This window comes from Populus euphratica, unplaced genomic scaffold (genome assembly GCF_000495115.2).
Source record: "Populus euphratica unplaced genomic scaffold, PopEup_1.0 scaffold49.1, whole genome shotgun sequence".
In the NCBI taxonomy this organism is placed as follows: Eukaryota; Viridiplantae; Streptophyta; class Magnoliopsida; order Malpighiales; family Salicaceae; genus Populus; species Populus euphratica.
Genome location: NW_011499875.1, coordinates 296111 through 318610, shown reverse-complemented (window position 1 = coordinate 318610; position 22500 = coordinate 296111). Strand labels below are relative to the sequence as shown.

General features: G+C 34.8%; 3 protein-coding genes across 5 annotated transcripts; 2 read left to right on the top strand and 1 right to left on the bottom strand.

The window, feature by feature from the left end:
- The first annotated feature begins 661 nt into the window (after nucleotides 1-661).
- LOC105128155 (uncharacterized) lies at nucleotides 662-2561 on the top strand. Its single transcript, XM_011029693.1, has one exon. The coding sequence runs from the start codon at nucleotides 830-832 to the stop codon at nucleotides 2459-2461; it is 1632 nt and encodes a 543-aa protein (XP_011027995.1). The 5' UTR covers nucleotides 662-829; the 3' UTR covers nucleotides 2462-2561.
- Nucleotides 2562-2670: 109 nt separating this feature from the next.
- LOC105128154 (uncharacterized) lies at nucleotides 2671-8305 on the bottom strand. The gene is made up of 3 exons (XM_011029692.1): nucleotides 7841-8305; nucleotides 3546-4459; nucleotides 2671-3357 (listed from the first exon to the last, which is right to left on the bottom strand). The coding sequence occupies exons 1-3, from the start codon at nucleotides 8147-8149 to the stop codon at nucleotides 2886-2888; spliced, it is 1695 nt and encodes a 564-aa protein (XP_011027994.1). The 5' UTR covers nucleotides 8150-8305; the 3' UTR covers nucleotides 2671-2885.
- Nucleotides 8306-14244: 5939 nt separating this feature from the next.
- On the top strand, nucleotides 14245-19547 carry LOC105128153 (Tetratricopeptide repeat (TPR)-like superfamily protein). 3 transcript variants are annotated; one of them, XM_011029690.1, is made up of 6 exons: nucleotides 14245-17260; nucleotides 17351-17415; nucleotides 17543-17665; nucleotides 18653-18777; nucleotides 18899-18956; nucleotides 19097-19547. In XM_011029690.1, exon 1 carries the CDS (start codon nucleotides 14677-14679, stop codon nucleotides 17194-17196), a length of 2520 nt encoding a protein of 839 aa, XP_011027992.1. In that variant the 5' UTR covers nucleotides 14245-14676; the 3' UTR covers nucleotides 17197-17260; nucleotides 17351-17415; nucleotides 17543-17665; nucleotides 18653-18777; nucleotides 18899-18956; nucleotides 19097-19547. The 3 variants fall into 3 exon arrangements, with proteins under 3 accessions (XP_011027992.1, XP_011027990.1, XP_011027991.1); XM_011029688.1 differs by having other exon boundaries at nucleotides 18899-19547; XM_011029689.1 differs by having other exon boundaries at nucleotides 18640-18777; nucleotides 18899-19547.
- Nucleotides 19548-22500: the final 2953 nt, after the last annotated feature.

The window sequence follows — 22500 nt, the reverse complement described above, 5'->3', positions numbered from 1 at the left end:
AGAGGTTGAAAATAAAGGGCTTCGAGTCCAAGCAAAAATCACAGGCAAGTGCCGTAAATTGTTGACATTTAGCATTAACATAAAATAATGAAGAACTCTCTTCAAATCTCAAAACTTACGGCATAAGAAAGAGAGAATTTCTTGCTTTCAAATCACCCAAAATCTGGCCCGGTGAAAGTGTGCCTGGCTAGCTTGCTCCGGTCAAAATTAAGAGGAGATGCTTCGACCTCAAGCCACCCAAAATGGTTGACTTCGTAAAAGAATTTGAGCCCTCTTTCGTCGACTGCCTAACATTCATAGCGCAAAGTTGACTGCCCGCTGGAGAAAGAAATTGGGTAAGAATCAATAAAAGAAACAAAAAATCTGGGGGGTTGAGTGTAATTTTAAAGTCCAATCGAATGGCCCGAGACCACCTTAATAAAAAAAAATACCATGAATAAATAATATATATCTATTAATTATATTTTTATAAAATAAAAATTACTCCTAGTTTCAAGTACAAAACGAAGATTGTTTAAGGCTATTATCGTAGAAAAGAGATGTTTTGAACAGAGTCATATTACAAATACCAAAGTTAACTTTATCGAGTAATTATGATGTAGTGTTGGGTCACATGAACCCAGCAGGCGTGCATAATAATTATCGGCAGCAATGGCAGAAGAAGATACGAGGTGGCTAAGAGAGGGGAGGGAGGCTTCAACATTACAAAAGGGAGCACATGGAGTAATGTGTTCTTCAAACTATCATATGAACTGCCCATGAACAAGTCAGCATCACAAGAAGGATCCTCTTTGTCTTGGAGGATGCGTGAAAAACGCACTAAAACAACATGCACTTGCCCTCAGTGCGTTACCACCTCACCGCAAAACCTCCCCACTTTCTTAACTTTTTCGAGCATACTGATTTAAAATTCATCGAACTTAGCACAACAAACATCTTATCACCAAGTCCCATAGGACAACATTCTAACATTACCTCCGCTCAAGAAAACATGGCCTTCAACAGCAAACCCAAGAAACCCCATGCCATCCCTTCTCAATCTAAATCCAGCCTATGCACCACGCTTTTCTTCATCGTTCTCTTCACTATCCCGGCCCTTTTTCTCCTCCGTGCCCCAACCACCTCCATTTGCACCACCTTGATTGCCAACCATGCCAATAAGCCCTGGTCAGGTGATCTAAGAAACGCGGACTTTGCATGGAACCGCCTTGCCTTCATTGAAAATAAACCCCCTCCGGTCAAGCTCAAGATTGCTGTTTTCTCTCGCAAATGGCCTGTTGGCACAACCCCTGGTGGCATGGAACGCCATGCCTACACTTTACACACCGCTCTTGCTCACCGCGGTCACCAAGTGCATATCTTCACCTCTCCTGTAGATGAAAATAACCCATCTGTTTCCCATGGCAGTGCGATATCTTATCCACAAATTCATTTTCATGAAGGGGAGCCAGGCAAGTGGAGGTATAACAAGGCATGGGAGCAATTTGATGAGGAGAACCAACGTGAAAGACCATTTGATGTGGTTCACTCGGAAAGTGTGGCTTTACCTCATTGGTTAGCTCGCAACCTTCAGAATCTTGCAGTTTCCTGGCATGGTATAGCTCTTGAAAGCTTACAATCAAGTATTTACCAGGACTTGACACGAAAACCAAAGGAGCCTATCTCTCCTGATTTTAATAGAAGTCTCCATGGTGTTGTCCCTAAAGTGCTTAATGAGATAAGGTTTTTCAAGAACTATGAACATCATGTTGCTATTAGTGATAGTTGCGGTGAGATGCTAAGGGATGTGTATCAGATTCCTAGCAGAAGAGTTCATGTAATTGTCAATGGTGTAGATGAACATGGTTATGGAGTAGATGTGAGATTAGGCCATGAGTTTAGGTCTAAAATTGGTGTCCCAATTAATGCTAGTTTAGTACTTGGTGTTGCTGGAAGACTAGTGAAAGATAAAGGGCACCCTCTTCTCTATGAAGCATTTTCCGAGTTCATAACAAAACACCCTGATGTCTATTTAATTGTGGCAGGGTCTGGTCCGTGGCAGCAAAGATACAAAGAATTAGGCACTAGAGTCTTGGTTTTGGGATCTATGAGTCCATCTGCTTTGAGGGCATTCTATAACTCGATTGATATCTTTGTGAATCCGACACTTAGGCCTCAAGGGCTTGATCTCACACTCATGGAGGCAATGATGAGTGGAAAACCAGTTATGGCATCAAGATTTCCTAGTATTAAAGGCACTATTGTTGTTGATGATGAGTTTGGATTCATGTTTTCTCCAAACGTAGCGTCTTTACAGGAGGCATTGGAAGCTGCGGTGATGGAAGGATCAAGAAGACTAGCTCAAAGAGGGAAGGCATGCCAACAGTATGCTGCTTCCATGTTCACTGCCAGTAAGATGGCATTGGCATATGAAAGGTTATTTCTATGTATCAAAAATGAAACATATTGTACTTATCATTAGTTAGAATATAGGCTCTTTTTTATGGTTTTACTTTTTTATTTAATTTTTACAGGAAACATTATTGAAATATACCCTGTGGCTTCAGTTTGTTTGCTTCAAAGAATGATTAAGATCATTTCATGTGACAGTAAAGATTAAATAAATAAAAAATCCTCCATGTTGTTTAAGATTCAGTAAACCTTCAAATGAAATACAACGATATATCAGACTGTGAGGTAATCATCTTTATGATCTTATTGACTGCCAAATTCAAAAATGGATTCTCGTTGGTTTCATTTCAGATCAAAATCCTTGATATAAAGAGCTTCCTCTCCTGGAAAACTAAAAAAGTTTTGGCCAGGTAGCAAGTACAAGTAAACAGCTATACAACTTTTGCCTCCCATTGTCTACTTGAACCTGACCACACCATAATCTTGGCTACCTCTTAATACAGTAGTGTCGTAGAAATACGTTTAACTTCGAACTGATCATAGGCATGTCTGGTCCTCAAGAATAACAACAAACTAGAAGTTAAGCCCAATACCGATAGGCATCCCCACCACAAAAACGTCAAGTAATAGCACTGCCTTCCCATGCAAACTGCCGAGTCAGTAATGATGTTTAGGCTAGAGCTTGCATGGGAATCATATACTACAGCTGCTAGAACACCATAAACAAGTGACCCTATTGGGATATTTGTGATAAGAATGTTGTGATTGACGCCTATGCTATTAGGCCCAAATAGCTCAGATGTTATTGAAACTGCTGCGGCAAAGATGAATCCAGAGCTCAATCCAACTAATGCAGTGCTTATATGCAATGCCAGACCGTTGCCTGACGCAGCAAGCAAGAAGAAGGCTATTGGGGTTGGCACAAGGGCAATAGTAAGCCATCCAGTCCTTGCAAAGTAGATCTTCCTGCAGAAGACATCATGACTTTTTAGCATAACATAATGTCAAGGCTGAAATATCTGAAGGATTGGCAGCACTTTATTTAGTGTTCAAGAAAGAAAGACTGCAAATCAATAGAAGGTAAAGGAACCATATCCAATTCACTCTGACCCTGCTGAAATTAGAAGTCCAGAAAACTTCATAAGATCACTTACGCGCGAATGTAGTCTGGTGCTGCTGAAAGCAAGCGGCCGAAAAAGGAGAAGGATGAATAGAGAGTTACAAGAGTTGTAGTGTTTGAACTTTGTCCGACCGACTCTGCTATTTGGCCTAAATTGTTGCTGTATACAAGGCCAATGGTTCCCCCACAGAAATATGCAATATAATATAGCCAAAAATCCAACCTGCGTACCAGCAACCACGCAGGGTGCTCTTCCCCAAGCATTTCTAATCGATCCTTCTTAACCATTGTATCACAGCACCCATCTTTTTCACCACCGCTTTTCTGTCTTGTATTTCCATACAGAATTTCATCTCCATTATCATGATAACTTGACTCCCGGGTAAGTAGCTCTTTGTGAAGCTCAAGATCTTCAACATCCACAAGCATGAAGCCAGAGCCATGAAGGCTGAAACTAGAATGGATGGTCCGGTGAAACCATTCTCTAGCATAGACAATACCAGGGATACATAATGGGAAAATTAGTAGAAAAATTGCTCCACCAAAGAGAAAACGAGCTCTCGTTTCATCAGACGAATTTGAACCAAAGAGAAGAAGATAAATTCCCGTGAGGATGGATAAGAAATTCAATATGAGAAATATCATGGAATCACGGCGGACTCCATCTGGAGGAAGGGGGTCTAAAGATGGTTGAAGAAGAATTGGGATCAATGCCGCAATGGAAGAGATAAGGGGAATAAAAGCATTTAAAAGGAGATATATCGCATTTGATGATGAATCTATTGCATTGCCAGCGAGAGCGTACAGGGCTGCACTCACACCGTTGAAGGCTATCGTGAGGGATAAAGCTAGGGGCCGGTTAGCAGAGAAATTTTTTATGCAAAGGACAAAGCAAACAGTGTTGAACCAACAAATACTGCATCCAGCCAACAGACAAAGAAGAAACACCTGCAAAAAAAAATTCACTAAAAAGAATGTTGTCTTGATGATGTAACGATAAAAAAAATGAAGTAGGAAAATGTAAGCCCACTCGAGTATATTTCATCAAATACTTCCTTCTGCTTTTGCAGTGATAATAGCATGTGAAGCATAAGCATTTTTACTTGACATTGCTTTCTGTCCACAACAGATTTTCTTATGCTGCTTCTCTATATTATTTTGACAGAAAAATGTTTTCCCCCAACACTTTTATAACAAAGAGCACTCCAAGTATATATTCAGACTCTGGATCTTAATAATGTAGAATTTCAGAATCTTGAAGAATAATTACAGAGGAGTAACATTTTTTTTCTTTTCAGAACACAATCCAGGAAACATATCCATCTATAACATGCCATCACATACGATATGCTAGTGGAAAAACAACCTTGACTCGTCACATGTGTTTTCAAGCTCAGTGAGAAACTGAGCTGTTCTAGTTTGATAATCCAATTTGAATGTTGGTTCATTGCTGGAATATGCTACTTGTTCACAAGAACTCTGATGTAAACTTCACCTAATTAAAACGACAGGTTATAAATATAAGAGAAAGTCATCTACAAGTCTGAGGTTTTCCGTTGTGGAACTTATGTGTCACCCCATTAATATAAGAAATCATATAAGCTAACGGATATATTTTGCATGTTTTAGCACAGGCAAGGAGAGGGAAGGAAATCGAAGAGAAATGAAGAAAAAAAAAACCTAACATCCCTGTGAACCATGGCCAAAATCAAGGATAGGAAAGAAACAAAAGGGTTGGAAACAGAAAGACAAAATTAATTAAAGCAGCTAACAAACAATCCATACAGCACCTACTGCTAGTTTGGCAACTGGCAAACATATAACCACTAGATTTGCACTATTCTCACCAGCAGTATGCGAGAGAAAGTTTGTGTTATACACTATATACCCAGAAGGAAGGGACTAAAGAGGTACTAGAAAGTTTCTACAACTAAAATGGAGGATATGAACTGCAATATCCTGTCCAACATCAACAGTTGAGAAAGTTCATGGATTCGTATATAAACAAACAACGCAGGAGGGATACACAAGAGCATTTCTGCCTGTGCTTTTTCCACAATTTTCTTTCCTTTCAAATCGGTTTCTATTTTATCAGAACAAATGTGATATTTTTCGAAAGAGCTTAATTACGAGACCGGGACATCTAATGGGAAAATTTATGTACCATGACTGGATATTATAAATAGCCAAGCCAATTGAGGTCTGGTTATATTGATACTCCTATTTTATATAAGTTGTGGTGCCTTAGGATTTTGGCAAAGGTAAGCGCAGGAGGAACAGTATAGCATGTGCAAGTGCATTTAATATCCAGCAATTTCTAGATGCTTCTGTTGGGAGGCCGATGATCATTTTATTAATCTTACATCAGATAGGACTTTCAGTTTCAGCACTGGTGTCGGGGTCCAAGCAGTAATCAAGCTTGGAAGCTTGAACTCTTTTTTTTTACAGCTAACTTAGACTTCTAATTTATAAATTTGTGATTCAAATTCCAGAATGGATGGCTCATATTATGAATATCTAACAAGTTTTGTCACTGTATATCTAGCAGCTCTCTCTAGCTGTGGCCACATGCATCTCCAGCTATTCCTTCATGAAAATAACAGAAGACTTGTATGATTTCAAAGGCAAAACAGAACCAAATTACTTTATCCCTCTTGGAAACGCATTTGAAATGATGTTTTTTTTTAACTAAACTAATGTAATGTGTTTATAAATAATTATTTTATTGTGGCCTTCGAAGTTAATGAATTTAGCAATACATGCTTAATTTCTTTCCTTCAATAATCTATTTCTTAAAAGAAGTATTTGATCATGAACATTTCAATGATCCTGTTTTTGATGCCGACGTTGTTCTTGATGATTCTGTTAATATTTTATATTTATATAATTATAAAATATGTATATAATTATTGGATTATGATTTTAAAGTGAGATCCAGTTGTAGAGTACCCATTAATCAAATGAATTTTTTATATTTAAAATTCTTCTTTATTATTTTTTTAATGTTTAATATTATCCATTAAAACGTTCAGGGTGAACATACGGGATGACTATAAATTCACCATAACAACTTGTACACACATATATGACCGGACAGCGTTATGTGTATTTTTAAGAATAGCACGTCATGTACTAAATAAGAATTTTAGGGCAGATACAGTCATGCACAGCTTGGTGCATGGTAATAAAACCCACTAGATTAAGTATTCCTGAATTTTTTTATTTTTTTTTTGCAGAAATAGGCAAACAAAACTGACAAGCATTCCATTTTCTAACAGCATCTCAATTATTTTCTTCCTTTAAAGTAATGAGTTTCTTTTTGGTTTTTTTTTTAAAAAATCTTAAAGATAACAATTCATTATTATCATTTAAGAGCATTTTTAGAAATATAATATATATTATTTAAAAATATATCAAAATAATATATTTTTTTTATTTTTAAAAATTTATTTTTAATATTAACACTTCAAAATAATTTAAAAATATAAAAAATAAAATTTTATTAAAAAAATAGAACAAATACAGCACCAAACATGGCCTAAATTCCAAACTTTACACTTGTTAACAGCACCATTGATTTTTATTTTTATTTTTTAAATTTTGGAGCATTTGGTTTTTGGTTAAACTTTATTAAACTTTATTTTCATGTTGAAAAATAAAAAAAATTGTTTAAAAAAAGATAAAAAGTTTTTGGTTAATGATGTTCTAGAAATAAAAGATTAATGTTGATGTTAATGTTTTTAGGCAATTACATGAAAATTATCAAAAATGATTTTTATTTTACTTTTTGATTGAAATTTAATTTTCAAATTATAATAATTTTTATTTAAAAAATAATGCTGATATGAAAAATATGTTTTCGCTAAAATAAAAAATATAAGAAAAAAATAATTTTGACTAAAAAGGTGTGTATATTAAAATTTAAATCATTAAAATATTTATTTTAATAATAAGTTGTTTTGGGATTTGACAAACAAAAAGTAAGGTGATCAGGAAGACACTAGAGAATTGCGGCAGGAGAAGGCATCCGTCTCCCCTTGAAGAGCAAACAACAGAAGAGCTGGGCAATTTAGTGGCCATTAATAGAAACGTATCTTCAAGAAATTAAGACCCAGAAATGAAAAATTCAGAAACAAATTCAATAATCATACCACTAATCAATCTGAGAGAACCAAAAAAAGAAAACGCAAATCCAAGAAATACAGAAAAAATCATGACCCCAATAACACATACAAGAATTGAATCCAAAATCAACTCAATAGAAACACAAATTATTATCTTGCCATAAATACACGCCATGTTTGATAAAGAAGCAAAAAGAGAACGTACCAGGATGTAAGGCAGAGAGATTACGTTCCTTATAACAAGCCATTGAAGACCATAACCGAAGAACCCCATGAAAGCAGCCATGAAAAGAACCACCCATAATGGAAAATACATGAGAGCCAATCCTGAAGACCATCCAAAAACTTTTCCAAGATCAGAGGCCACAGCCAAGTAGTTCAGTTGCACCTGAGAAATCCCAAGAACGGATTTTAAATCCGATGAATAAGCAGAGAAATCAAAATTTGTCCCTGTAAATGCTTGGATCCATATAGTAGCCACCAATATCATCCATTTCCTTGACTGTCCTTCCATGAACACTCTTTTAGCTAATAATATAGCTTCTAATAAAGACGCCGGCGATAACTACCTCCGGTTGTTGTGGCGGTTGGGGTATGATGGCCTTGTCGTCGAACGTTGCAAGCTGTTAGAGAACTGGCGTCTCTCACTATCTCTACGTGGCCTCATTTATATATTATCGTTTTTTTCTTTTCTTTCCTTCCGCGTTCAATAGCCAATGATGGTGACCGTTTGTCGCTTTTGCCTTATGGGAACTACAACGCAACCAAAACTAAAGGGTATAGGGGAAAATACTATTCGCCGCACCCGTAAACACCTTGTATTACATAGAAATCCAAAATATTTTTTGTTTTATTGAATTTTTTTAACAACAAAAATTAAACTGTGAGAAGAAAAATAATGTTCTTCACGCTTATAAAAACCATTAATTGATATAATAATCTACAATATTTTGATATTGTTTTGTATTTTAGTCTTTTTTTTCTTTTTTGCTTTAATTATTAAAAAATTATATTTTTAATTTAGTACAGTGTTTTTGTAATCTTTTTTGTATTTTAGTCTTTTTTATTTTTTTATTTAATTATTTAATTTTTTATATTTTTAATTTAGTACTTATATTATGTATTTATTGAAATTTATACTTTTAATTTATTTTTTATATAGTTATCTCAATATCAAGAAAATATCATAACATTACATTGATATTAAAAAAATATCATGGCAATGCAATATTGTTTATTTAAAAAAAAACATTTAATTAAATGAAAAAATAGTTTTGCAAAAAACAAGTTATTAAATTGTGGGATCAATGTCTTAGTTGCGAGTTCGACGAGATATCTAGGGTTTTCCTTGCTTGAACTTTGAAAGGGTATTTTTTTTTAATTAAACTTGATTTTATAATTATCTATTTTTTATATCATATAGTTTAAAACATATTTTTTATTAAAAAACCATGTTTTTAAATTTTAGAAAGTTTATGAACCTGTTTTACAAGTTTACTAAATTTAACTTTTTTTAAAAAAAATATCGAGTTTGATTAAAAATTAAATTTTATAATTTATTTTATTTCACTTTATGTGAGGTTATTATGGTCTAAAAAAATCCTACTATAAGGTTGATACTTGATGTTGTGATTGTTTATTTTTGTTATCATATACATAAAAAATAGTTAAAAATAAGTTATTAATCTTAGTGGAGTTCATGACCTGGTTTGCAAATTTGGTGGGTTTAACTTTGATTTTGTTAAAAAAAATTATTCTTTAATATTGAGTTGATTAAGAATTGAGTTTTATGATGCTTTCAATTCATTTTCTATAAGGTTATTGTGATTTTAAAAAACAAATCCTAGTATTAGGTTAGTATTGGATTTTGTAATTGTTTATTTTTGTTATCATAAAATTAAATAAAAATAGTATTTAAAAAATATGTTATTAATCTTAGTGAAGTCTATTACACGGTTTCTAGGTTTGACATATTGACCCAAGTTATATAATCCACTAGCTTGTCGGGTTTACCTATCAAACCCAATATTTTTTTTTTAGTTTTTAGTCCTTAAAATTTTTTAATTAATTTTTTTATTTTATCAATTAATATTGAATTGGTTGGGAAATAGACCTCATGGTTTATTTTTTATTTTTTTTATAGGATTATCACAGTTTCAAATAAATATCTATTTTAGAGTTGGTGCTCGATTTTGCGAGTATCTATTTTTTGTTATCATGTAATTAATTAAAAATAATTTATAAAAAAAATAGTTATTAAACCCAATAGAATCCATGATTTAAATCATAAGTTGACCAAGGTAAATCTAGTTTGATGTCGTCTTAATATATTTTAAAAAAGTTGTCTTCTTAAAAAAAAATAAAAGTTAAGTCATCTTTTTATTATCATTCAAGTTATCTTTGAACCTGTAAAATTGATCGATTCATATCGAGTTAGCTTCCACACGATTTAATTAAAAATTTTAATTAGATAAAGAGTTAGATTGATAGGTTTCAAGACTAGCCCATTTGGTTGGGTTTCATGAAACTACCAAAGAATTTCCCTTGCTCTTGACGTTCTTTTTTACATCTTAAAAAAAAATGGTTTAACTCACGACAAAGCGTGAGCTAATGAACTATTGTTTTTACCTAATTTACATTTTAAAAGGCATAATAATCTTTTTCCTTTTTGTAGATTGGAGGGCATAATTTAATTATTACAATAAAAACAAAGGTCTGGGGCATTTTTACTCTTGTAAAAAACATTGAGAATCCTCTCATATTTTGCTATGAATTACAACTATGAATTTTTTTTTTATTTTAGTTCCCTAATTTTTTTTTCTTCCATTGAGTTTTTTTTAAACCCAAATTGATTATCAATCATTTTTTATTTGTTAGTTAAGGATTAAAATAAAAGTTAGAAGTTTAGAGTGAAAATGATACCAAAAATATTTGATTGTTTCAAAATTAGCATTAAAAAATATTTTATTCTTTATTTTTTTTATGGGTCATGAGTGTAGATAGGTTATGTGCTTGGCCTTATTGTTAATTTTCTTAAAAAAAATATTTTTTTAATTAATTAATTTTCATCCCCTTAAAGCTAAAAAAAGAAATCATTCTTTGTTATTTAATGGTCTTTTTTTATTTGAATTAATTTTTTATTTTTTATTTAACTTAAAAAAAGGCCATTTTATTTTTCAATCCCACATGTATATTATATTTTTTTTTATATAGAAAAAGAGTCATACCCACCTTATTACTATATAATTAAATGAAATATAATTTATTCATCTTGGTTTCAAGTTTGGATGATTAACCTGAGTTGATTCAAGTTAATCTAATATATTATTATTTTAATATTTAAAAAACAAATTTCAATATATCACTATCTTAATGTTGAAAAAAGATTTTATTCAATACGATAAATTTTGCATTCATTTTAAAATATAACAAATTTTATGGCCTAATTGAAAGCTAATTGATTCAAATTTATTAAGGAATGACAAAATTGAAAGAAAGATGATCATAATAAAAAAAAACATAATATAGAAAATGGATGATAATTTCAAAATCAGATAAAAATTTCACTTTGAGTCTTCTACTTTTCAAATTATAAACATAACATAGAAAATAGATAATAATTTCAAAATTAGATAAAAAAATTCACTTTCGATCTTCTATTTTTCAAATTATAAACTTTATGTCCCTCAACATTTCACTAATTCAACCAAAACTTTAATTTCCTTCTTTTTTGGCTTTGATTTGAAAGAAAAAAGAGAAAGTAGTTGTATTTTGATGGTAGAGAGAAAAACTCTTAATTAACACCAATTATGATTATAAAAGAGTTGATGTTGGTATCAAATGCTTCTTTTCGATGATGAGAATTTAATTTGAGTATTTTTTTCACCTTAAAATATCTTAAGGTAGATTTTATCTTGGAAAAAATTTGGATTTCAAGTTCACCTTATGTTCTTGAACTAATTTTTTTATTGTTTGAAGACATAAAAGGGTTTTTGTTAGTCTCTAAGTTGTTTTATAGGTGTTTTTTTATTAAAAAAAGGTTGAAAATGATTTTTTGAAGTTAAAAACCTCTAATCTTGATTTTTCAATGACCTTCTACCATATTGTTTCAAGAAAAATAAGGCGAATGTCACGTAGTCCACCCAATAAAAAAATTAAATAGGCCCAAACTCATAGGTTTCTCCAAATGCATGTGTAGGCTTCTTTTTTTAATTTTTATTGTTTTTTTTTTAATTTGATTCTTCACTTTTGGATATTTATTGATTTTTTTTGTTTATTTTTTTTAATTTCACCTTTTGATATTTTATTTATTCTTAATTGGTTAATGTAATTTATTTTGATTTGATATTTATAGTTTTATCACGATGCTTTGATATTTAATTGGTTCTTAATTTTATAAATGTTTATTTTTTTATTATATTATTAAATATAAAATTATTGAACCTAGTTAAGTTTATAATTTGAATAATAAATTTGACCGATTAATTTTAATTTATTGAGAATTAAGCTTTAAATTTTTTTATTACATAATTAATTTTAATTTATTGAGAATTAAGCTTTAATTTTTTTTATTACACGGTTAATTTTTTATTTATTTAATTAGATATATTATTTATTTAATTAAATATATGCATAAACTTTTCAATTTATGAATGATTTTTTTATATTAAAAAATATAAATAAATTAAAAAACATGAAAACGTTTTTACCATGTTCGTGAAACGGCAAGCGAGTGCGCCCCTTAGGAGTGGAGTCCCCATCATAAATTCATCCCCCTCGGCCTCCATTCATACACATGACCAGCTTGCTTCCTCCTCAACCTAAGATGTGCCCTCCGAAAAGCCATTCCCCTCGGTCCTCTTCACATTCTTGCCAAGCAAACTGAGACACAACCCCTCCACCAAACCGAGTCAACTCTTCAAAACTTATTCCACACCAGTACCGGCCTTAACCGAGACATCGCATTACCATCTAGCTCAACAAATATCTCGCTAGAATACATCTCTCCTTGAATTCAGAAGAAAACCTTGTTAACCCGGATCAAAATATTTTACTCCCCACGAAAAAATCTTGGAAAAAGCTCAATGGTGTCTCTGTTACACCTAATTCATTCGAATCTAAGTTGCAAAATTCTTCTGATTTGCTATCCAAAGAAAACCTAGGCATTGCCTCTGATGCTAGCTTCCCACGGCATATCAGAAAAAAGAGATCGAGAGCGGAAAGCATAGCTAAAGGAGAACTCATCTTCTAACAGCTACAATAAGGCTTCATTAGTACTATGAAATGTGGATTGTTCTACAACAAGGGAGTTCATATTTGGTCGGCTTTATTTACAGTGATTTTGCAGGAAGAAACACTTGCAAGAATGAGTATTTTTTAAGATTGGTTCGGGAGTTATTTCATCATCTTAATTTAAAGAAACAATCGATTTTGAATTTGTTTCCGTTGTTTAGTGTGCATGTCAAGCGATATGGTACCCAGAAGAAAATTCTTGACCAACAACATTAGTTTCTTATAACGACAACTTAACAATTAAACTCTTAAAAAATCCGGTTATACATGGTATTGATGTGAAATTTCATTTCTTAACAGATCTCGATTGAAAACATTCCTTGCAAAAGTAAAAAACAAGTTGCTGATATGTTTATCAAATCATTCAAATTAGTGTTATTTATAAAACTTAGAAGATTACGTGGTGTTGGCATTTAAGAATACTTTATTTAGAGAAGAATCTCTTACTGCTAATTGAAACCTAGTCTAAGTAGAAGTACTTATAGAAACTATTTGTATCTAGAATCATTATTTAATTAACTAGTAATTAAATTAGTTGAAATCTTAGTCGTCTAGATAGAAATATTTATGGGAAAGGAAGGATTTGTGTCTAGAATCCTTATTTAACTAGTTAATTAGAGTAATTATTGGATTACGATGGTTTAAGTTGCTAGTGTCCCTTGAATCTGTTTAATATCAATAAATAAAAGCCAGCCTGTTTTAGTGTTTTGAACAAAGGCTGCATGCTCTTCAGCCAACTAGAAAGAAAGTGACAGAAAGCTGAGGACAAAATCCATGACCAGTTAGTTAGTCGGTGTCATCTTGCAGAAACAAAAGATTGGGGGAAGATTAACAAATATCTACGAAGCAATTTTGTCGTAAATTGTAGTATATCCTCATTGTCTTCAAAACTCGACTCCCTCTCCCTTTCTTGTCATTGTCGTAAACAGTGACTTTTAGTGCTAAATGCTAACGTGAGAGATTGAAAGGAGACAGTTCAATTTGTTCAAGTAAGCCCAAAAAATGTTAAATTATATAGTTATTACACTGGCACACCGGAAAGTGAAATTACTTGGAGCGAGACACCGGAGACCGTTCACCGATTTGTTCTTCCCATGGTAAGAACCTGTTTGGCCAGTTTTTGCACACAGATTTTAACCCATTTGGATTTGGATAGAGCATCAACATTTGATCCCAAACATAACTCAGCATTGCCATTTAAAAAATAAATGTCAGATTTGCACGACAGAGTGTCCGAGGGAAGGATTCATCTTAGAAAAAGAAAACGATAGGAGAGGACATATCTGAAATTACACTTGGATGGATATCTTCATCGCATGAACACATCCCATCAGAAACCCCAATTACCAAATGTTCATCCCCTAAAACTATGGCCCAATTCAGATTTTAGAGTTATGTAGCCCAGCTTGTTCCGATTAGTATTCCAGTTCTATACAGGCCCGCTACCCAAACACCTAGCCCAAAAGACGTCAACTCCCGTCTTCCTCTCAAATCTCAACTCAATTAACCCTGATATCATTAGCCCCGTGGCTGCCCTGGGTGGCGGCATCGCTTGAACCGAACTCTCCTGAAACATTAAACACCATACGCTCCTTTATACCTACTGTCGTGGCTGTTTCTCCCTCACACCCTCTCAACCTCCATCAAAAAGGAACCTCATGGCCTCTTGTTGTGCACCATTCTAAAACCCTTGCCAATCCCCACAAAGAGTACAGTTTGGATTCTTTTGCTCTGTGAACGCAATCTCTAATGGATATGAGAAGGCTAACAATCACGAAACCCATCTTTATTCAATCCCCGCTTAAACGTCCTTTAACTTGTATCACAACCACGCTTCAAAAACAGCACCAAATACACCCACAAGCTCCTCCTCCTCCTCCTCCATTATTGCAGGCGCAGACAAATCCACAAGCTTTAAATCAGAGTGTACTCAAAAGGGTATCTTTAATTCTTTCTAATCCATCTTTGGATCGCGCTAAATGTAAAGAATTAGTCCCCCATTTGTCTTCTCAAGAGTTTGATAGCTGTTTCTTAGCTCTTAAATCAAATGCGAATCCAAAAACAGCTTTGAACTTCTTTCATTTTGTATCCGAGACTTGTAAGTTTCGTTTCACAGCTCGATCTTATTGTGTTTTGATTCATTTGCTTGTTGGTAATGATCTTTTGTCTCCTGCAAGATTGCTTTTAATTCGTTTGATTGATGGGAAAGTTCCAGCCTTTTATGCGAGGAGTTTTGAGAGTAGACATTTTGAGATTGCCCAAATAATGGCTGATTTGAATTTGGTGTTTGAGCCTGTTATTGGGGTTAAAATTGCTGATTTATTGGTACATGTTTATAGTACACAATTTAAACATTTGGGTTTTGGTTTTGCTGCTGATGTCTTTAGTTTATTGGCGAAAAAGGGTTTGTTCCCCTCATTAAAGACATGCACTTTTCTGTTGAGTTCTTTAGTGAAGGCTAATGAGCTAAAAAAGAGCTATGAAGTGTGTGATTTCATCTGTCTTGGTGGTATCATTCCGGATGTTCACTTGTTCAGCACAATGATTAATGCGTTTTGTAAGGGACACAGAGAGGATGATGCTATCGGGTTGTTTTCAAAAATGGAAAAGTTGGGTGTTGCTCCAAATGTTGTTACGTATAATAATATCATTCACGGCTTGTGTAAGAGTGGGAGATTAGATGAGGCATACAGGTTTAAAGAAAAGATGGTAAAAGAGAAAGTGAGTCCAAGCCTTATAACATATAGTGTTTTCATTAATGGTTTGATTAAATTGGAGAAAATTGATGAAGCAAATTGTGTTTTGAAGGAAATGTCTGAGTTGGGTTTTGTGCCAAATGAGGTTGTTTATAACACATTAATTGATGGGTACTGTAAGATGGGAAATATTAGTGAAGCACTTAAAATAAGAGATGACATGTTATCGAAGGGGATATCTCCCAATTCAGTTACTTTGAATTCACTTATACAAGGTTTTTGCAAGAGTGATCAAATAGGAAAAGCTGAGAATGTTTTAGAGGAGATGATAGCAAGAGGTTTACCAATAAACCAAGGTTCATTTTCTATGGTAATTAATTGGTTGTGCTTGAAGTTTAGGTTTGTTACTGCACTACATTTTATTAGAGAGATGCTGTTAAGAAATTTGAGGCCAAATGATGGGCTGCTTACCACATTGGTTAGTGGGTTATGTAGGGCTGGGAAGCAAGGAGAAGCAGTAGAACTTTGGTGCAGGCTGTTGCGGAAAGGTTTTGTACCCAACATAGTGACTTCAAATGCCCTTATTCATGGGCTGTGTAAAGCAGGAAACATGCAAGAAACTCTTAAGCTCCTCGGAGATATGCTTGAGAGGGGTTTAGTATTTGATAGGATAACATATAACACGCTCATATCAGGGTGCTGTAAGGAGGGGAAAGTCAAGGAAGGATTTAAACTTAAGGAAGAGATGGTCAAGAATGGAATTCAGCCAGACATATACACTTATAATTTATTGCTACATGGGCTCCTTAATGTGGATAAGATTGATGAAGCCAGTAGGCTATGGCATGAGTGTAAAAAAAATGGTTATGTTCCTAATGTTTACACATATGGTGTTATGATTGATGGATACTGTAAAGCCAATAAAGTTGAAGAGGGTGAAAATCTATTAAACGAGTTAGTTTCCAAGAAACTGGAACTAAATCCTGTTGTTTATAATTCTCTAATCAGAGCATACTGCATCAATGGGAATATGAATGCAGCGTTTAGACTTCGTGATGACATGAAAAGCAGAGGTGTCCCGCTAAGTTGTGCCACATATTCTTCTCTGATGCATGGACTGTGCAATATTGGCCTTGTTGATGATGCAAAACACCTCCTTGATGAGATGAGAAAGGAGGGCTTGCTGCCAAATGTTGTCTGCTACACTACAATCATTGGTGGTTATAGTAAGCTAGGCCAGATGAATAAAGTCACTAATGTCTTGCAAGAAATGTCTTCACATAACATACATCCTAATAAATTCACCTACACAATCATGATAGATGGGTTTTGCAAACTGGGCAAAACAAAAGAAGCAGCTAAGCTTCTGAACGAGATGACAGAAAAAGGAATTCTTCCTGATGCTGTCACTTACAACGTCTTCACAAATGGGTTATGCAAAGCAGGTAAGGTAGAAGAAGCATTTAAAGTATGTGATGAAATGTCCAGTGGAGCATTATGTTTAGATGAGATTACATACACTACATTGATTGATGGGTGCCATCAGCCATCAACGGCCACAAATGAAGAATGACCAAGAACTCTCTTGATGCCACATGCCCTCTAACATTGCCACGTGTTTTATCCTGGATGAATGTGTGAGTATGAATTTGAATTTTCAAGTATTCATGTTTTGAAGGTTGCAACTTTGCCAAGCTTGATTTATGTTTCTAAAATCTGTTCTTCAGAGAATCCAATTGCTTGACACGGGGAGCACTTCTTCTAAATTTAAGATAAATCATTGCATTTGGAGGTTTGTGTCTTAATCCATCTACATTTTGATTCTAAAATTTGTTTCTGCTTGGATCAATGGGTTTGTCTTAAGCTACTTCCTAACAAAATGGTCATTCCTGTCACATCTTGCATCTTCCTCTATTCAGGTTGACTATATACGGTTTGACGGTTTCAATTGCATTTGCTATTTTGCCTGCTCTTGTGATGGATGCATGGTTTCTGAAGGAGTTATCTTGAAAGCTTTTTGACGCTTTCCATGGTAGAGGATGGTACATGATTTCTTTTCTTTTCTTTTCTTTTTTTAGAGTTTCCTCTTAATTTACATAGTCATTCCCTTCTCAGTTCAATTTTCTTTTCGCTCAAGTTTATTTTGTTGCACTGTAAATTGTTCTAGAATATTTTATTTTGATAACTTTTATTGTAGCTTGAAGAAGGGCAAGTGGTTGTGACCTGTTTTTAAGTAATGGCAGGGAGCAGCAACTGTATTCCCAGTCATATAAGAGTGCCAAAGAAATAGTTATATTGCTATTGACAGTCACTTATAATTATTAAAAGCATAGTAGAGGTTAACCATGGAAGTTAAAAATTGGAAACACCAACAACAGGACATAAATAAGCATGAGATTCCACTTCATGCAATGCAAAGACCTCATCTTTAACACTCCTGGGAAAGGATTGATGGTCCAATGTTAACCTTTGTCCTCTTCTTTTTCTTACTTGGTGCCATGCTCAATTTTTTATGGATGCATCTGTTGTCTCTTTAATTTAGCTTGCATTGCCACTCACCATGCTGCATCCTCATTTCAGTCTTGATTTTTTTAATATAGAACTCTTGTTAGTTGCCTTGAATGTATGGAGAGTACTTGCAATTACCTTTACTCCTCTTTGGTGATATTCTGTCCCTGTATACATGTATTTTGTTTTAAATTCATAATAATGATATCTCTAGTATTTTTGAGTTCACAATTTTCACTTCCATGGGTAGTGTCATACTAAAGAACTAAAACAAGTAAAAGGGGGCATGGTAGAAAGGGTTCCTCATTTATGGATGATGCATACCTAAATTCCAATTGAGCTTATGTTAAAGAGTAGTGTCGTTGAGATATCAAATACCATATCATCTTAAAAATTATCCCATTACCGTTTGCTTAGTCAGTTAGGGCTTGCTGCTGCATTTTATTGATCTTTTTCCTTTCCCTCGCCCATCTTCTTATGTAATCAATAAACGATTGACTAAGCTTAGATGGTGACTGCAGGTGCATATTTTTAGAGAAATGCAACGTCCTTTGTTTGATAGTGAGGTACACTATTCATTGGTGCTGGGGCCACTTCTGTGCACCATGAGTCTTTGCTATGGAGAAATATCTCATTTCCTAACCAGGTCAATCTTGTGCTGGAACCTGCATTCACATATGGCATTTCCTTTAGTTTTGCGTTGGAGAGCCTTTATGTTACATTCCCATTCTGGCTTCATTTTTAAAAATACTTGTTTGAATTGTCAGGCCCATAACTGTGGACATGAAGACAGGAGAAGCTTCAATAGACTCGTAGTAAAACAAGGTGTGCTTTTGGAATAGATCATCAGGAAGGAGATGTGATGAGACAAACTTTTTGAATTGAAGTGAATAATTTCTTGTTGGTGGAGGAAAGAGATGGTTCGGACATTTAAAGATGAAAGGTCTATTCTTCATGTTTTGCAGTTTAAAATCACAGAAGCGTTTGGGAATTACTTTGTTGGAAGCAGAGAAAGGTGCAGTGCCTTACCTTGAAGGTGTAACAATATGGAGATACGAATGGCTGGACAAAGCGCCATGACTCCATGGTTTTTACCCTGATAAGTTTTCAAAGAATTTAATCAACGCCATCGGTGAGGACAGAGGAAGACTATTGCACATCCATCAAGTTCTCTCCAGCTACAAGGATGGAAAGTGGATGCAACTCTGCCTTGAGATAGGGGCTCAAAATAGTCTGTGGTTGCTAATAATTGTATCTTCTTTTCTTGGTTTTCCCCTCAAATGTCATATCACTAATTGTAAAATGAGAGTAAAGATAACTATGCTAAAGATGAAGGCGGGGGAAAATTCCCCGGTTGTAAAATTAGGGTTAGCTAAAATTTAGACAATAATTCACGAGAAGACCGCATTGAATTTTTTATTTTTTTTTTCTGTTTTTCCGTGATGAATCAGATGGATTCGTTAGCATACAAGAGGCGTTAAAGCTTCACGAGACCGAAACAAATATTATCCTTTTATCCGGAGGTTTTCTTTCACGTCTTGCCCCGACAGCATTTATAGCTCCAAGGTTCTAATTCTGAAACTCTCGAGGATCGATTTTATTCTTAGCTATGAATTTCGAATGCAACATGGTCGTTGAAAAGGACGAGGTACGGGTGGGATTCGGGTCGGTATTCGCTCTGTTTTATCTGTATTCGGTATTTTATTGCTTCTGCCTTGCTCATAGTGATTGTATAACTGAGCCCATGTCCTTCTGTTTTACTCCATTTGCTCTCAATAAGAGAGTATTTTATGTTCGTAGCAAGGAACATTGAATCTAAACTGCACATCATGGTAGCCGGCCCCTGGTTCTGGGTGGGAGCATGGTATAATGCTTGGTACAGTGCCAAACGTTTAGCATCAAGTATAGATTAGAAGCAAGTAGACATGGATAGAACAGCATCAGAGTGGAAGAAGACTCCAAGACAGCAGCTAGTTCTGGCCACTAGATAGCTGAAACAGTCCATGAGCCATTGTTTCAAGCGCTTGGCCTGCGGTTCATGTATCCAGCTTCAATTTTTTCTATCGAGGTACCAACCGTGCCTAGCACAAGACTGCCGAATCCGAACTCAAATTCAGCAACTGGAAACTTTCTCGATCCAGTCAATCAAATCCAAAAATGTGCCTTATAACCTTTGATATCGCATCATGAACATTGCTAGCAACATCTAATATAGACCTTTGCTTCTGTTCTGTAATGGTTGCTTCTGCAACCCCAGCATAAAACACATTCCTTATGTTATTTGGCATCAAATTCTGATCTCCATGAACGCTACTTCGTCCATCGACTAATCATCCCATTATGCACTTTTGATGCTTTCCATCAATTTCTGTTACCATGATCGTCCATACATAGGCTGATAAAGCCTCAGTTTTAGTTCTTTTATTACCGCTGGCACAAGCAAGTTGTTGCAACCTATTGATGCTGGAGACATCAATATGATAGAGGCGCTTGAGCAAGATCTGGGTTGTTGGCGTGTTTATTATTTCTTCTGTGGTGCACTTCACAAAAGTTTGATCCAAAGTAGGATGGTAAGTCGGAGGATAACGTGCTCGAGGCTTCTCCCGTGGTCTGACATGCAAGATATTGGCTTTTTTTGAGCGATTTCTAACCGTGAAACCAGGAACTCATCAAAGGCACTTTCATCGCAGAGTGCATGATCAAAGGCGAATGTTACTGAGATGCCTCTACAAATGTAACGGGTGACTTGATCTTGTAAAGGAAACTAGGTGTTGACAGAGACGAGTTTTCCTTGCAAAGACTTATTGAAGATTGTAGAAGTCTAGTTTATTCTAAGAAATGTTGGCATGACCTTCTACAACCAAGGAACCATTATCGTCACATAATTTCATGCTCGTTGGTATTTGGATTTAATTTGTACTATTCGAGCAGAAAATGGATAGTAGTAACTGAGAGTTGCAGCAAGAGACCTCTTCAGGGATTCAATGATGGAAGAAAAGCAAACCTTTTCGGGAATATTGTAGAAATACAAGAATGTGACCGGAAATCGGCCAGAAAGTAAGGTATGCTGGAGTGAGTATTTTTAGCTTTGGCAAGGGATTGATGCCTTCGACTAAACTCTTCCTGTTAAGTTAGTTAGAAGTCTTTTCAGGTCAATTGGGTTAGTTTAGATTTTTAATCGGGTTATCTGGATTTTTACTTTCTTTTGTGTTTTCTTAAATCTAGCTTGGTTTTGGTTCCGAATCAGCTAGATCTTCGAGTAACTATGCGGGGCACGCTGAGCTTTAGAACTATAGATATTCCGCCTAATATTTTAGGTTAATGTGCCAATTTTTTTTTTTAAAAAGTAAATTTGGTAATATTACCAGCACTTGTCATTGCAGATGTTTCTGGATTGCATTGATAATTCAAAGGTCGGTGGAGGACGACCTGCAGGGAGATGGGTGTGTGGCTGCCTGAGAGTCTGCCCTGGTAATTGCTTAATCACATTGTACGTTCCTTGTGTGGTGGCCCAGTGAAAACTAGTGTTCAATGTTCAGGGTAAGTCATTTGGGACCATGCATCTTATTTTCGCCTAAATTTAGAAAGCATTACTGCTTCACCACAAGCCCCTCTCCCTCCATGCAGGGAAACTCAATCTGCAGCTCACATTGCAGCCCTTCCCTCGATTCACGACCTTACACTAACTTGCCTTGTTTTTATTTCTCAAATTAATTTTTAAATAATAATTATTTTCATATGCATCATTTCTTATTTCCTCAAGCTCATTTATTTGTAATTTTCGCAGTTGACTAGCATCATCTAGATTTGAATTGAAAGCTTTAATAGCCCAATAAGCTTTATGTTCAAGTTCCACAGGCAAGTGACAAGGTTTTCCATAGACTAGTCTATAAGGTGACATACCTAATGATGTTTTATAAGCAATTCGATAAGCCCAAAGTGCATCATTAAGTCTTAAAGATCATCATTAATAGGCACGTATAACTGTTGTCCCATCATCAAGGATCCATCATCCGCTACTTAGAATTTCATTTCTTCTCTGGCCTCCACATTCTTCCTAATCTTACACCCCCTCCTTGTCATGGAATTGGGCATGTTGTATCTATTCCCGATATGTTGGTCGCACCAATAATTGAGCTACTAACCCACCTCCAGCATTAATGTCCAAATATGCACCCATCTCTTTCAATTCCGCCAATTGCCGCTCCTTCCCACTATTAACCTTCCTAAGGTGGCTTTATTTTGCGACTGAGGGCATCTGCAACCACGTTTGCTGACACGACAAAAAGATTGATGTCTTCTCCCAAGTGCAGGAGTATCGAAGTAATAAATAACCCGGCAAGACCGGGGTCGAACCACACGGAGGTTA

Bases quoted from the DNA above. Each gene is read 5' to 3' on its own strand.
- LOC105128154 (XM_011029692.1), bottom strand. From the start codon at position 8,149: ATGGAAGGACAGTCAAGGAAATGGATGATATTGGTGGCTACTATATGG. The intron at 4,460-7,840 runs GTACGTTCTCTT...TTTTTTTTGCAG, and splicing joins TCTCTCTGCCTTACATCCTG to GTGTTTCTTCTTTGTCTGTT. The intron at 3,358-3,545 runs GTAAGTGATCTT...TGTCTTCTGCAG, and splicing joins GCACCAGACTACATTCGCGC to GAAGATCTACTTTGCAAGGA.
- LOC105128155 (XM_011029693.1), top strand. From the start codon at position 830: ATGCACTTGCCCTCAGTGCGTTACCACCTCACCGCAAAACCTCCCCAC.
- LOC105128153 (XM_011029690.1), top strand. From the start codon at position 14,677: ATGGATATGAGAAGGCTAACAATCACGAAACCCATCTTTATTCAATCC.